Raw genomic sequence first — 15,719 nt, 5'->3', positions numbered from 1 at the left:
CATGGTGCGAATTACTTAATAGTTCTATGCTTCAGTTTTCTTCTCTTCTTAATGAGGATAAAAAGACCTCCCACGTTATAAGTTATTGGAATTAGATAAAGTGATGCATATAAATATATAGCACTGTGCCAGGTACACGAGAAACATTTAGTAAATATTAGATGACATATCTTTTTTTTTTTGAATGACTGCTTATTGACTTGTGTTGGTATTGTTCTGTGTCTTGATAGTGGTGGTAGTTACATGAAGCTACAGATGTGATGAAATTTTATAGAACACACAAATGAGTGCATGTATAACTGGAGAAACCTGACCAAGCTCTGTCGATTGTATCAATGTCAGAAAACTGATATTGATTGTTTACTTTACGATTGTTATGTAAAATGTTAATATTGGAGGAGTTTGGGTGAAGAATTCATGGGACCTCCCTGTACATTTCTTTGCAGTTTTCTATAAATCTAGAATTATTTCAAAATAAAAAGTATTTTAAAAATTACTGCTTGTTGAAAATTATATTTCCAAATTATGTAAACATCTTTCTGATGAGCTTCAAGGGCATTTCTCTGATTATTGTTTCTAAACATTGTATTGTGCTAAGAGGTGTTTCTTATTGCTCTTTTAGGAGGAATTGAGACTGGATCCATTACAGAGATGTTTGGAGAATTCCGAACTGGGAAGACCCAGATCTGTCATACATTGGCTGTGACATGCCAGGTGAGCTGTTGGGGCTCTAACTAATCAAATCAGCAAGAATGAGTTGATTCCTGCTATTTGCAAGCATCTTTTGGGATGGCACTTTGTCTGTCCTTAAGAATCCTATAGATTCCTACTGCAAAATTCTTTCACATTTTAAGAAACTTCAAGATCATTGATTTCAAATACTTTGGTACCATCTACTAGGCCTCCCCTCACTGTCACCTGCCCTCTTCACTAGTCTAGATTTTATGATTCATCATTAAAATCATTCCTTTACAAATACCCTCAGATTTACATCTCCCACCTGAAGAGATGCCAATCTTAGATGAACGCTGTCTGTCTTCTCAGTGCCTATTGCCAAATAGGCAGTCAAACTGGAGAAAAATCATAACATAATGCTAATTGGCTTCACTTTAAATTCAAGATGACAAAGTAGGTTAACGTTCAGTACTGTTTCGCAGATCTGCTGAATTTCTCCATTTAGGCATACTTTTTCCCACTTAGTAAGACAACTGTCTTGTACTTTGTCCTTTCTCCTCAAACCTTCTTGCTTCTCTTCAACCTTCACTCTCAGCCAATGACCTAACTTACTCTTCATATCAAATCTATAAATCCACTTACATTTATACCCACCTTTTCTTATCTTGGGTTACAATGGAGAAAGTGTCTCTTTTCCTCTCAAAGGCCCATCCTACCAGTGTGATCTGGTTACCATCTCCTGCCACCTTCTCAAGGACTCTACTCCTGTTTTCTGCTCTGCCTCTCTATTAGATGATCCTCATTGGTATACACACATATCTATTTCCATCTTTAGGAGAAAACCTTTCCTGGACTCCTTTTGTTTCTTCTTCCTTTACTTATGCTCCCATTCATGGGTGGATTTGGAAACCGACACGGTGAGTTAAATAATTGCTTAAGGTCGTATCTCATTTAAGTAGTAGATACAGGTGTCAAATGAAACTTCAGAGCCCATGCTCTTAAAACCTTCATAAGATTAGAACCTGTAACTGGCTTGTTCTCTGCTGTATTGCTAGTCAGTCTTCAGCACTCAGTAAATACTTGAATGGATGGAGATGATAAAATAGATGTCCTAAGGCATACCTGATACATTATAAATGGTATAGAGGAAGTAGCATAACTATTTAAGGAAGAGAGAGGGATTACTTCACCCTGGAGTAAGCATGGAATACTTTATGGAGAAAAGAGATTGGACCAGACTCCTGAAGAATGCTAAATTTGAGCAGGTAAAAAAATTAAAAATCATTTAACTGTAGGGAATGGTATGAACAGAAGTACAGGGGACAGGGAGGCATAACGTATTGAGGAGAAGACAATAAATAAACCATTTACTTAGAGGTTTTATTTGGAAAAGTTGTAGGAGATAAATCTTAAAAGGACACATTAAGACCATATTTTAGAAGGTCTTGACTCCAGTGTAAGAAGTTTATATTGGGCTGGCCCGGTGGCACAGCGGTTAAGTGCACATGTTCTGCTTTTGTGGCCCGGGGTTCGCTGGTTCGGATCTCGGGTCTGGACATGGCACCACTTGGCAAGCCATGCTGTAGTAGGCATCCCTCATATAAAGTAGAGGAAGATGGGCATGGATGTTAGCTCAGGGCCAGTCTTCCTCAGCAAAAAGAGGAGCATTGGCCGCAGATGTTAGCTCAGGGCTAATCGTCCTCAAAAAAAAAAAAAATGTTTATATTTGATTCTGTAAAGAGTGGGGATCATTCAATGTTTCACAGCCGAAGAATAACATGAGCAAAATTCTCAAAAATATTCTAGTAGCAACCTGTTGAATGAATTGGAAGGAGAGTTGAGAGCTGAGGGTACTTGATGTGTGATTTTTACAAGAATTAGCTGATCTGGACTAAAGTAAAATAGTGAGACTGAAGGGATATAGGCAGAAGATACACAGTCATACATCACTTAACAGCGAGGATATGTTCTAAGAAATGCATAATTAGGTGCTTTCATTGTTGTGCGAACATCATAGAGTATACTTACATAAACCTAGATGGTATTGCCTATACACATGTGGGCTATGTGGTACTAATCTTATGGGACCACCATCCTATATGCAGTCCATCATTGAAACATCATTTTGTGGTGTATGACTGTAAAGGGCAGCACTTAATGATTGACAATAAAAAATATCCCTCAGCCCAACAGTGTATTAATTTGGTAACTTTAAAAAGGATTGAGGAGAGAGAGACAGTTTTTATGGAAAGATGAGTTCAAGTTTAGAGGTGGTGAGGTTGAGATGATGAGACAAGAAGTGAAAATTTCTAGCAGTATTTAGAGATGTGGAACTAAGTCTTATACAGAGAAGTAACATTGGAATCTCTGAAAATGAAAGATCTATGAGAGAGAAACAGAGAGAGGAGGATATAGAAGAGAAACTGAACAAACTTCACTGTTTTGCAACTTCAAGCAATGTTTTGAGGAGCCCTTTTTCTTCTTTGAGTGGGATCCTAGCATTCCCTGGCTTTAAGAGTATACTGCTGTGAGTGGCTGGCCCACAAAGCACCCTGGAACCGGACTCATTCCCATGGGCCAACTCTCAAAATCTTTTGAAGCTTTATTACAGTTTTAGCTATATCATTGTGATAGAGGAGGCTTCCCAGTATCTTTCTATTCTAGTGTGAATTTTTATCCTCTCGATAAAGTAACAGTAGTTCTTGGAACTCATTTATGAAAATGAATTTAGATATCAAATATAAATTGTTCTTTTTTGTGTTTTTTCCCTTGTAAAACAAGTTATGAACTGTCCTTCATAATTTATTCTGTATTTAAATAGCACTTTATCAAAAATATTTATTACATTGATATAATGCTGTGCTATAGTCAAAGATGCTATGTGCCATAAAAAAAATAGGAACTTTGTTAGGACCATGTGTCCTGCATAGGATTCACAGTTAGTAAAACACATATCTGTGGAGACTAGTATAATGAGACCGATGTTCTCAAGTCACCCAAGAAAATTTGTCTCCTTATTTTTCTCATGTTACAGATGGGTCCTTCATCAGTCACTACTTCTGCTTGAAGCAGTGCATGCCATTTCTTGAGACAGGAAAATATTCTGGTTCTTTACGAATGAAAATTTATCTCACAGCAAGAGATAGTCTCCTGTTTAGCTCATCATTTTCCTTTCTCACTTGTCATTTTAATTGTATTTCTTTCCTCTATTGCTCTACTGATCTTTTCATTGCAGACCAAAACGTCACCATGTGTCTTATGAGACAGTCAAGTTAGGAGTCCAAGTAGATCTAAGCTGGTGTCGGCTCTGCTTATAAATAATTCTGAGGAGGGAAGAGCTGGGGAGACATGAGAACTTTTAGGATAATAAGGGAGGAATCATTGAGGAGAAGAAGAAGAGTGGTAGTGAGCTGTGGGAGCTATAGCTTATCTCCAGAGCACCAATAGAAAATTGTTACTAAAGGGAAATAGGACTGTTTAAAATATCACCCTGACATGGGTCATTTGACATGATGTGTGACATTTTGAAATAGAAATGTTTTCCCCATGTTTTGACAGGAATTCATGTGGAATAAATATTTAGAGGACAGTACACAATATCTATAGTTGCCAGGGCAACTCAGCATATCACACTGATGTTCTTCAGTTGTGTAAACAGAATCCTATCCTGGGAATGTTTATTAAGCAGTCAGCTAATGCTGGTCAACAATAAACTGAAGCAAAATTCGCAAACATATTCTCTCTATAAAAATAACATTCGCAGATGGCTGAACAACTATGGATCTTTGTTTTTTGTTTTCAGAGAAAAAGAATGCTAATTCATTAATAATAGAAAGGATTACATTTCACTATTCTAAGAGCTGAACCAGACATACAGAAAGGATGTTAGATTACTACTTAAATGTAAACATTATCTGCTCTCATTTGTTCAAATTTTTCAACTTAATGAAGTGAAACCCCATTATGTGTTAGATCTTTGTCTAATAGTGAAATTATGTAAATAAAGTTGAGAGCCGTAGGTTACAAAAAATGAATACTACATGCTTGTTCAAAGTACTAGGGTCATTTTAAAATTTTGAGAAGACAATTTAACATCAGTACTGGTTTTAAATGCACATGCCCTTTGACAGAAAATGTGTCTTACAAAACTTTTCACATATAGTCAAGGATAAATGTACAAAGAGTTTACACCGTAGCATTATCAAATGGTTAAAGTTGAAAACAGCCTGTATTACTATAAAATAGGAAGACGAGTTAAATTATGATACTGTTATTAAAAATAGCTAATCTTGTGGTGTCTCAGCCGAGTAACACAAAATGGCTGCGATGGCACTGGGAGGGCAAGGTGGAGGAGACAAAATGGGTTGGAGTGCAGAGTACATAGTCCATCCACTTGAGACTGGCCCAACAATATACTGGGACCTTGTCCACTCCTCTGCTGTCAGTCTGCTTACCTGTGCCCAGCCACATTATGGCCTCCCTTCTGCCCAAGGAGGTCTACCTAGCAAGAAAAGAATCCCTTCTCATGCTAGCACTAAAGATACCAGAAAGTGAGAGAAGGGGGGAAGCTCATTCGTCTTAATTCCTGGGGACTTAGCCCTGTGAGTGTCAAGATTTTCTCCTCCCCAAAAAACTGAGGCAGTTTCTGCTTTTTGTCCTTTTGGCCAATAGTTCCAAACCTTTCCTCTATCAAGACACTCTCTCTCTCTGTTTTTTGTTTTTTGGTTTTTTTTTTTGCTTGAGAAAGATTGTCACTGAGCAAACATCTGTGCCAATCTTCCTCTGTTTTGTATGTGGGATGCTGACACAGCATGGCTTGATGAGCGGTGTGTAGGTCCACGTCCAGGATCCAAACCCACAAACCCTTGGCTGCTGAAGTGGAGCACATGAACTTAACCACTATGCCACTAGGCAATCCCCAAGACTCTCTTGTTGTATACATAGTCCTTGTTCCTTCTGTTGATTCCTATCATTTGAAAGATTTTATCTGCCAACCTGCCAAATGATAACATAATCATTTTTTCCTTTCCCAGTTAATAAAGGCTTTGTAACTGAGTATATGCTAAAATCAGTGCCCTAGAGATAGAGGATATCATAAGTCTTCAAAGTGCTTTCTGTGTGCTAGGCACTGTGCTAAAATAAACACTTTACATGAATTACTTAATCTTCAAAGATGGGTTTTATCTACACTTTACAGAAAAGGAAGCTGAGATTTAATATTCTCAGGGTCACATAGTAAGTGGCAGAACCACATAGTATATAAAAAGTATTTGTATGAAAATGCATAGAAAATGATGTGGAAGATTACTTCTGGGAGATGAGAGTGATGAAGAAGAGCTTTCAGTTTTTGCTTGACTTATTCTATATTGTTTGAATTTTTAATACAAGCATATGGTACTTTTGTAATTTTGAAAAAAAAAATTCTCAGAAATAGGAAAAGAAAGAAAATTTGGTGCTACCAGGCCCTTAATGTAAAACGTCTTAAAGGATTTTCTTAAAAATTTAAAGGTGAATTATGGCTTCAAAGTAGATTTCTAGGGTGGAAACTACCCTTTAACATGATTCTCTTAAAATTTGTAGAACTTAAAGATGTCTGGCATGGGACGGGTAGCTGGAAGCAGAAATTTGAGTAGCTCTTGAGACAGTTTTCACGGCATTCCTCCTTTTATTTTTTTTCCCACTCTTACTTTCTATTATTTTTTTTTTTTTTTTAAGATTTTATTTTTTCCTTTTTCTCCCCAAAGCCCCCCGGTACATTGTTGTGTATTCTTCGTTGTGGGTTCTTCTAGTTGTAGCATGTGGGACGCTGCCTCAGCGTGGTCTGATGAGCAGTGCCATGTCCGCGCCCAGGATTCGAACTAACGAAACACTGGGCCGCCTGCAGCGGAGCGCACGAACTTAACCACTCGGCCACGGGGCCAGCCCCCACTTACTTTCTATTATTATTTTTTTCTTTCTTCTCTTGTTCATTTGTAACATCGCTATGTGCTATTGGAGCAAACACCTTTTTTCTTCTTTGTTGCTGATATTTTAAACTTCTAGGATGCCCCTGGGGCATTGCCAGTATCCTTTAGTAACCCATAGGAACGAACTCTGCTCTATAAAGTGAGGTGTAAGTGTGGTTTGGATATGCTAAAATTAATTGAGTATCACATGAGAATCTAAATGACCTTCCAGATGTTTTTACTTTTGAGAGAATTGATCAGTATTGTGTTGGTATACAGTCATAGAATTTTATCACCTACTTTGAACTATATTTCCAAGCAGTCCAACTCTGGCAAGATTCTAGCCTCCCCTGCCAGGGGGCACAATGAGGTTTATATCTACTACTAAGTATATTTCTGTCAGAAGGGAATGTCTCCTCTCTGCCTCTGATTGTCACTTTAAAGTGTTTTTTCCTTTTGCTTTATTTAATGGGGGGCAAATTATAGACCCATCATGGGGAGCTTGGTCACTTATATCAGAAGTACAGTGTTCATTTCCACTGTTATTTTTGTTCTCTCTAGCTTCCCATTGACCGAGGTGGAGGTGAAGGAAAGGCCATGTACATTGATACCGAAGGTACCTTTAGGCCAGAACGGCTGCTAGCAGTGGCTGAGAGGTGGGTTACTAGATTAGCAGAGACATATGGCTGCATCTATCATTATAGTGATTGCCAGGGTTAGTTGAATGTCTAACGAATGTCTCTTCTCTTACTGCTCTATATTCTGAAGTTATATGTGTGGTTCAAAAGAATGACCTTCCTTAGTAGAGAAGAGCATTCTTCGTTAGTCAAAAAACTATGAATTGCCATCAGACTGGATAAGAAACAAGATCCAACAATATGCTGTCTTCCAGAGAAACACTTTAGATTCAAGGACACAAATAGGTTCCAAGTAAAAGGATGGAAAAAGATATCACATGCAAACAATAACCATAAGAGAGCTGGAATGGCTATACTAATATCAGACGAAATAGACTTTAAGACAAAAAAAATTACTAGAGACAGAGGAACATTTTATATTTAAAAGCTCAGTTCACTGGGAAGGTATAAGAATTATAAACAAATACATACCTAATAACAGAGCCTCAAAATATGTGAACAAAAACTAACATAATTGAAGGGTGAAATAGACAATTCAACCATAATAATTAGGGACCAGCATCTTGCTTTCAATAACAGAAGATTTATCAGATGCCCTGATAAAGGGCATTTATGAAAAACCTACAGCTAGCATCGTACTTGATGGTGAAAGTCTGAATGCTTTCTCCTTAAGATCAGAAATAAGGCAAGGATGTCCATTCTCACTACTTGTATTCCACATTGTAGTGAAGGTCTTAGCCAGTGCAATCAGGCAAGAAAATGAAATAAAAGGCTTCCAGATAGGAGTGTAAGGTGTAAAACTATCTTTATTCACTGATGACATGATCCTAAGGGATCATGTAGAAAATCCTAAGGAGACTACACACAAAAAAAACTGCTAGAACTAAATTAGTTCAGCAAGGTTGCAAGATACAATGTCAATATTCAAAAATCCATTGTATTTCTATATACTAGCAATGAACAAATCAAAAATTAAGAAAACAATTCTATTCACGGTAGCAACGAAAATAATAAAATAGTAATAAATGTAACAAGTGTAAGATTTGCACACTGAAAACTACAAAACATTGCTGAGAGAAATTGAAGATCTACATAAATAGAGAAACATTTCACATTTATAGATAGGAAGACGCATTATTATTAAAATGGTAGTTCTCTCTCAAATTGGTCCATAGATTTGACACAATCCCTATTGAAATTCTAGCAAGTTTTTTGCGGAAATTGACAAGCTGATTATAAAATTTGTATGGAAATAACAAGGACCCAGATAGCCAGAACATTCTTGAAAGAAAAAAAAAAAATTGGAGGTCTTAGTCTTCCAGATTTTAAAACTTACTATAAAGTAACAATAATCAAGACAGGGTGGTGCTGGTGTAAGGATAGACATACAAATCAACAAAACAGAACTGAGAGTTCAGAAATAAATTCTTGCATTTATAGTCGCTTGATTTTTGACAAAGGTGCCTAGGCGATTTAGTGGGGGAAATAATAGTGAAATAATAATTGTCTTTTCAATGAATGGTGCTAATGTAGTTGGATATCCATGTGCAAAAAGATAAATTTTAGACCTTACCCTACACTATACATAAAAATTAACCAAAAGTGGATAATATCTGGTGGTTCTCCAAAAAAAATTAAACAGAATTACAAAATGATCCAGCAAAACCACTTCTGGGTATATACTCAAAAGAATTGAAAGCAGGGACTCAAACTGGTACTAATATGCCAATGTTCCTAGCAGCACTATTCACAATAGCCAAAAGGTAGAAGCAACCCAAGTATCCATCAGCAGACGAATGGATAAACAAAATGTCATACATACATACAATGGAATATTATTCAGTCTTAAAAAGGAAATTCTCACACATGCTACAGCATGGATGAAACTTGAAAGTATTGTGCTAAGTGAAATAGCCAGTTGCAAAAGGACACATAGTGTATGATTCCTCTTATATGAGGTAGTTAGAGTAGTCAAATTCATAAAGACAGAAAGTAGAATGGGGTTGCCAGGGGCTGGGGGTGCGGAGAATGGGAGGTACTGTTTAATGGGTACAGAGTTTCAGTTTGAGATGATAAAAAAATTCTGGAGGTGGATGGTGGTGATGGTTGTATAACAGTGGGAATGTACTTATTGCCAGTGGACTGTACACTTTAAAAAGGTTAAAATGGTAAATTTTATGTATATTTGCTATAAACTTTTTTAAAGGACAATAGCCCTAAATGTAAGAGCTAAAACTATAAAACTCTTAGGAAAAAACCGGAGAAAACCTTTGTGACCTTAAGGTAGGCAAAGGTTTCTTAGATACAACGCCAAAAAGCAAAGACCATGGAAGAAAAAATCAGGAGCCAGCCCAATGGCATAGTGGTTAAGTTCACGCATTCCACTTCAGCAGCCTGGGGTTTGCAGGTTCAGATCCTGGGTGTGGACCTACACACTGCTTGTCAAGCCATGCTGTGGCGGTGTCCCACATGCAAAATAGAGGAAGATTGGCACAGAGGTTAGCTCAGGGCCAATCTTCCTCACCAAAAAACAAAAAAGAAAGTTGATAATAGAGTCAGTTTTCATTTCTTGAAAATTTAAAACTTCTGTGCTTCAAAGAACACTATCAAGAAAGTGAAAAGACAACCCAAAGAATGTGAGAAAATATTTGCAAATCATATATCTGATAAGAGTCTAGTACTCAGAATATATAAAGATCTTGCAACCTAACAGTAAAAAGACAACCCAATTAAAAAATGAGTGAAGGACTTACATAGACATTTCTCCAAGGAAGATAAACAAATGGACAATAAGCACATGAAAAGATGTTCAACATTATTAGTCGAGGAAGTGCAAATTAAAGCCACAGTGAGATAAAATAATCAAAAAGATAGTAACAAGTGTTGGGAAGAATGTGGAGAAACTGGAACCCTAATATATTGCTGGTGAGACTGTAAAATGGTGCAGTCACTTTGAAAAACTGTGGCAGTTAAACATAAATTTACCATATCACCCAGCAATTTCACTCTGGTTATGTACCCAAGAGATATGAAAAGATGTCCACACAGAGACTTGTAAGTGGGTGTTTATAGTATTATTGTAATAGGCAAAAACTGGAAACCAACCAATTTTCCATCAACTGGTAAATGAATAAGCAAAATTTGGTTTATCCATACAATGGAATGCTATTCAAAATAGAAAGGAATGAAGTACTGATACATGTTACAACATGGATGAATCTCAAAAACATGCTAAATGACAGAAGCTATACACAAAAGACTATATATTATATGATTCCATTTATATGAAATTTCCAGAAGGGGAAAATCTATAGAGACAGTAGATTGGTGGTTGCCTGGGGCTGGAAGTAGGAACAGGAAGTAACTGCAAATAGACATGAGAGATCTTTTTTGGATGATGGAAATGTTCTAAAATTGGATTGTTGGGGGCCGGCCCCATGGCTGGGTGGTTAAGTTCGCGTGCTCCGCTTCCGCAGCCCAGGGTTTTGCCCGTTTGGGTCCTGGGTATGAACATGGCACCACTTGTTAAGCCATGCTGAGGTGGCATCCCATGTGCCACAACTACAAGGACCCACAACTAAAATATACAAGTATGTACTGGGGGGATTTGGGGAGAAAAAGCAGAAGAAAAAAAATGAAGATTGGCAACAGTTGTTAGCTCAGTGCCAATCTTTTAAAAAATAAATAAAATTATATTGTGATGATGGTTGTACAACTCTGCAAATTTACTGAAAAGTCATTGAATTTTATACTTAAAATGGGTCAATTTTATGGTATATAAATTACACCTCGGTAAAGCTGGTAAAGAATTTACTTTTACCATTACATCCCCTAATACAGCTTTCAAATAAACTCTCAAAGTTGTCTTACTTATTCTCCCTTGTCTGGGGTCAAATGTGATAATTTGGTCCCTACCACACATTACTGAAACCTAGTGATTAAATAGAATTTAATTGCATGTTGAGATGTCAGACTCCAGTTAGAACCTGCCTGGCTAAGTTGAGGAGAATTTTCTTTTCTAGTTTTATAATTATAACAAAATTCTCTTTCCCAGTTTACAATCTGAGGAATCGAAGCCATCAAATGTACACCGTTGAGGCATAAAATTAGGTTGGAACAATAATTGCAGCTCTTTGCCTCTGCTTATAAAATCCTTGTCAAGAGAAAAGAATTACTCCCTTGTAACCTGATCTAAGTTTTCTAAAGATGAGTATAGTAAACTCTGTCTTCCCTCTGCAAGTTGTTTTTGGTGTTCTTGTACATAAACCACACTTTTAATTTTTAAGTATGCTATTTTAGTAGTTGAAGAGTTCTCTTTTGGATAAAGTCATTGATTTTGTCCAGCAACATAAATGTTCAGATAGGATAGAGGAGATAGTAGGGTGTTGGCTATGAGGACAAGGACTTTGTTTTAATCACTCATATCCCTACGCCCTAGAACAGGGCCTCCAGTATTTGTTAATCAATGAATATTTATTAATTAGGGCCATGTTTATGGCTATTTTGTCAACTAAAAGAAAAATAGGTTTAAATAGAAATTTCATTAATTCACTTTAATCACTTCTACCTATCAAGAAAAAATTTTATAATTGAATTTCTGTTTATGTATATTGCACTTAAAAATTTATATTTCTGAGACAGTTACAGGGCCTCCTTAAGCTAATACCTAATTTCCCTTCACAACAGCACAACCCTCACTGATTAATTTTTGCCATGCCCTTGTGCAGAATATTAACCCACATTCAGGTTCCAGGAGCTCAGAGGTTCTCAGGATGTTGTCCTCAGTACAGCTGCATTAGCATCACCTGGGAACTTGTTCCAAATGCAAATTCTCTGACACCACTCCAGATCTACTGAATTAGAAACGGAGACTCTGAGGATAGGGTCCAGCAATCTGTTTGAACAAGTTCTCCTGGTAATCCAGGTGCTTGCTGAAGTTTGAGAACCACAGCCACAATTGCTAGCTACAGGATCACCACCTTTTTTGAAAGCTCTGTTAAGTACTGTGAAGAGAGAATGACAGAACCCCCTTGAGGCAATACAGCTGAGCTTGTCAAACTAACATGTTAAGAATCACCTGAAATATTTAAGTATGCAAATTATCACACCTCTTCCTTGAAAATTGTGATTCATTAAGTCTGGATTAGGCCCAGGAATTTACCTTCTTTTTAACAGGTGTTCCAGGTTATTCTCATCTTTAAGGAAGTTCTGGAAACACTATGAGACAGGATGCTTATTTCCAACTAACTTTTTCCAAGTTGTGGGAATTAAAAATTCCATGTGCTGCTCTAGGAACATAAGCACAGAGATCCTTATAGTCTTTTTTTGTGAAAGCTGCTGAGAGAACAGCCAGGATAACTCTTGTTTTTCTCATAAACCATCCATATTTTGATATCAAAAGATAAATCTCCCTTCCTGGTAGTAGATTATATCAATGCTTCTTGAGGCAAGATTAGAAGACTTGTGTTGCACAGTATTTAGGCCTTTTGAGTCTTTTTTTCTATCTTACAGTTATGATTTGAATATAGAAAATTTTATCTCCTTATTCCTATTTTATTTGGTTGGGATTCCCAAGGTAAAACTATCCTTACATCATTTCCTTATCTCCATGCCCAGACTTAAGTAATAATTCATTATCAATCCACTTAATGCCAGAGCTAAACTTCCGTTGGTGTTGATAATGGCGAAGAATAGCAGGAGAAATGTCCAGGAAAGTGCAAAGACTGCGCCTAACATGAAGAATCCATTGTGTGATATGGAAAGTTCAGTTGGGTAGAGTGGAACCTCCTGCTATTGAAGTTCAGCTTATTGCAGTGTTATTTCAAGTGCTAGAACAGTCTTTTGTTTTTTCTATTTTTGGGAGGAGGAAAAATGAGAAGAAAGCTGTTTTACTAAAGCTAAATCTCAGAAAAACAGGTTTGACACTGTATGCTTTTGTAATGATCAGAGTCTCCACATAGAATAGATTGCTTTAAAAGACTGATAGAATTGTAACTGTAGAAACTTTTGGCTCTCAAAGAATTACAGCACATTGATTTTGTCTAAACAGATTCTCTTTTGAACTATGACATAAGGGAGTCAGTATAATACTTTTGGAATATAATTTCAGGTGACAATATGAAAATATTACGTGGGTTAAAGTGATGATATATGGTTCTCTTTTTGTTTGGGTTGTGGATAAAAGCTTTTTATTCAGCAACAATTATTCAGAATTTACAAGGTATAAAAAATGTGCTAGGTAGAGAGACCTGGTCTTTCCCCTCGAGAAATTTGTAGTCTAGTAAATGAATGGCAGGGTAGCTCCTCACAAGTGCCATAAAAAGGCCTAAGTCAAGTTTTCTGGAAGTGCGGAAGAGGGAGAATCACATATCTGAGAGGTGCAGGGAAGCCTTTATGAAAGTGCAGGCATTTAGTTGTCTTTTTTATAGATAGGTAAATCAAACTACCTTTGAAGCAATGGGGCCCACTGTGACAGATTTAATGAGAATGAAAATTGTCTTACTCAAACCACCTTGAACATTCATGCCTTAGGCAGCAGTTACAAAGGTGAGGAAATATAGATTATTCTAAGAAAATAGGAGATACTGTATTTGCCTTTTTTAAATGCAAAGGAAAAAGAATCATTATGAAGTCTAAGATGAGTTAAGGTATCACTTATTTAACCATACTACATACATGTCACATATTCTGTCTGAACTGTAACTAGTTACCAGCAAGAAAAAAGGGGAGAACAGAAGAAATGAAATATACTTGTTTCTCTTGAACTTCTTACAGTTTTGAGTTCTTGCTTAGAAGGTTTTATTCTTTTTTTTTTTTTCTTGAGGAAGATTAGCCCTGAGCTAACTACTGCCAATCCTCCTCTTTTTGCTGAAGAGGGCTGGCCCTGAGCTAACATCCATGCCCATCTTCCTGTACTTTATACGTGGGACGCCTACCACAGCATGGCTTTTGCCAAGCCGTGCCATGTCTGCAACCGGGATCCAAACTGGCGAACCCCGGGCAGCCGAGAAGCGCAACGTGCGAACTTAACCACTGCGCCACCGGGCTGGCCCCGGTTTTATTCTTATATAACAACAGTTTATATTAATTTAATTGATCTGAGTGATTATTTTTGTTTCAGTCCCAATTCTGTCGTGTTGCCCTTGGCTTTTCCAGGAGAACACTGCTTTCTTATACTTGGAAATTGTCATTCTAGTTCAGGAGTCCTCAAAGAATAGATTTGATTTATCTCAAAATCCTGCCAGGAAGATCTCTCTAAAGCAGTTGCTGCTGTCATCTCTTTCTATAGTTTGCCTGGACTTGCTAATAGAGAGGGAATTATATTCTTTAGCCCCCAACACCACTACTTACCTACACATCCAGGTAATTTCGTTGTTAGAGATGAATTTCTCATCTGCCTGAGTTGTGCATGCAGCCTGAAAATGTTCTCTCCTCTCTTCTAGATATGGCCTCTCTGGCAGTGATGTCCTGGATAACGTAGCATATGCTCGAGGGTTCAACACAGACCACCAGACCCAGCTTCTTTATCAAGCATCAGCCATGATGGTAGAGTCCAGGTATGTGCTCAGTAGAAGCCACTGAATATGCTCCCAGAGCCCCACCCTGAATCCTGTAGAGGCAGTTTGGCCAAATTGATAGTAGCTTCAATTAGAAATGGGAAGATTTAAGTTTTAGTTTTGACACCTTGCTTTGTGGTTTAGGTCAAGTCACTGTTAAAATATGAAACCATAATTCACCTGAACTTGTTGGAAATTTTACCTGGTTATATGGTGCCTCAGACATGAATGCTGTACAAATATTTTAATAAAACATCTATATATGCAAGTGTTTTATGAATATGAAGTTTTAGGGTAGTGAGGAAGGGAGCAGCATCTGACATAGGCTTCAGAGAATCCTTGCTCCCTGTAGGTATGCACTGCTAATTGTAGACAGTGCCACCGCCCTCTACAGAACAGACTATTCGGGCCGTGGTGAGCTTTCAGCCAGGCAGATGCACTTGGCCAGGTTTCTGCGGATGCTTCTGCGACTTGCTGATGAGGTAAGTTGTGGGGTAGTGACAGAGAATGCCTGTTTTCAGGGGCTATGAATTCCAGGAGCCTTGCTGGGAGGCCAGGACATGAGGGCTTGGTATCATCAAGATATCAGTTGGATATGAAGAGAGACTTTAGTCATTCATTGCTTTGTGGGGGATAAGGGTGGCAGCCCTAAGGTCTTTAGAATATCTGTGGCCACAAAAAATGACATTTATGCTTTCCCCATCAGTTTGGTGTAGCAGTGGTAATCACCAACCAGGTGGTAGCCCAAGTGGACGGAGCAGCTATGTTTGCTGCAGATCCTAAAAAACCTATTGGAGGAAATATCATTGCTCATGCCTCAACAACCAGGTAAAGTGATGGGATAGATGACTTCATCTTGGAATGTCATGTTAACTGTGGAGTAGACATGAAGATATAACATTTCC

The 15,719-nt window shown here is 37.6% G+C and overlaps 1 protein-coding gene across 2 annotated transcripts in view; it reads left to right on the top strand.

The window, feature by feature from the left end:
- Positions 1-15,719, top strand: part of RAD51 (RAD51 recombinase) — a 29,977-nt gene that overhangs the window by 12,134 nt on the left and 2,124 nt on the right. For both annotated transcript variants that reach the window (XM_008540631.2, XM_070584167.1), the window contains exons 5-9: positions 623-714; positions 7,182-7,276; positions 14,701-14,814; positions 15,167-15,296; positions 15,521-15,642. In XM_008540631.2, the coding sequence (XP_008538853.1) occupies positions 623-714; positions 7,182-7,276; positions 14,701-14,814; positions 15,167-15,296; positions 15,521-15,642 (553 nt within the window). The remainder of the gene's footprint in view (positions 1-622; positions 715-7,181; positions 7,277-14,700; positions 14,815-15,166; positions 15,297-15,520; positions 15,643-15,719) is intronic.

The sequence above is a fragment of the Equus przewalskii genome, chromosome 1 (assembly GCF_037783145.1).
Source record: "Equus przewalskii isolate Varuska chromosome 1, EquPr2, whole genome shotgun sequence".
Classification (NCBI taxonomy): domain Eukaryota; kingdom Metazoa; phylum Chordata; class Mammalia; order Perissodactyla; family Equidae; genus Equus; species Equus przewalskii.
This window is presented reverse-complemented; position numbering and strand designations above follow the sequence as displayed.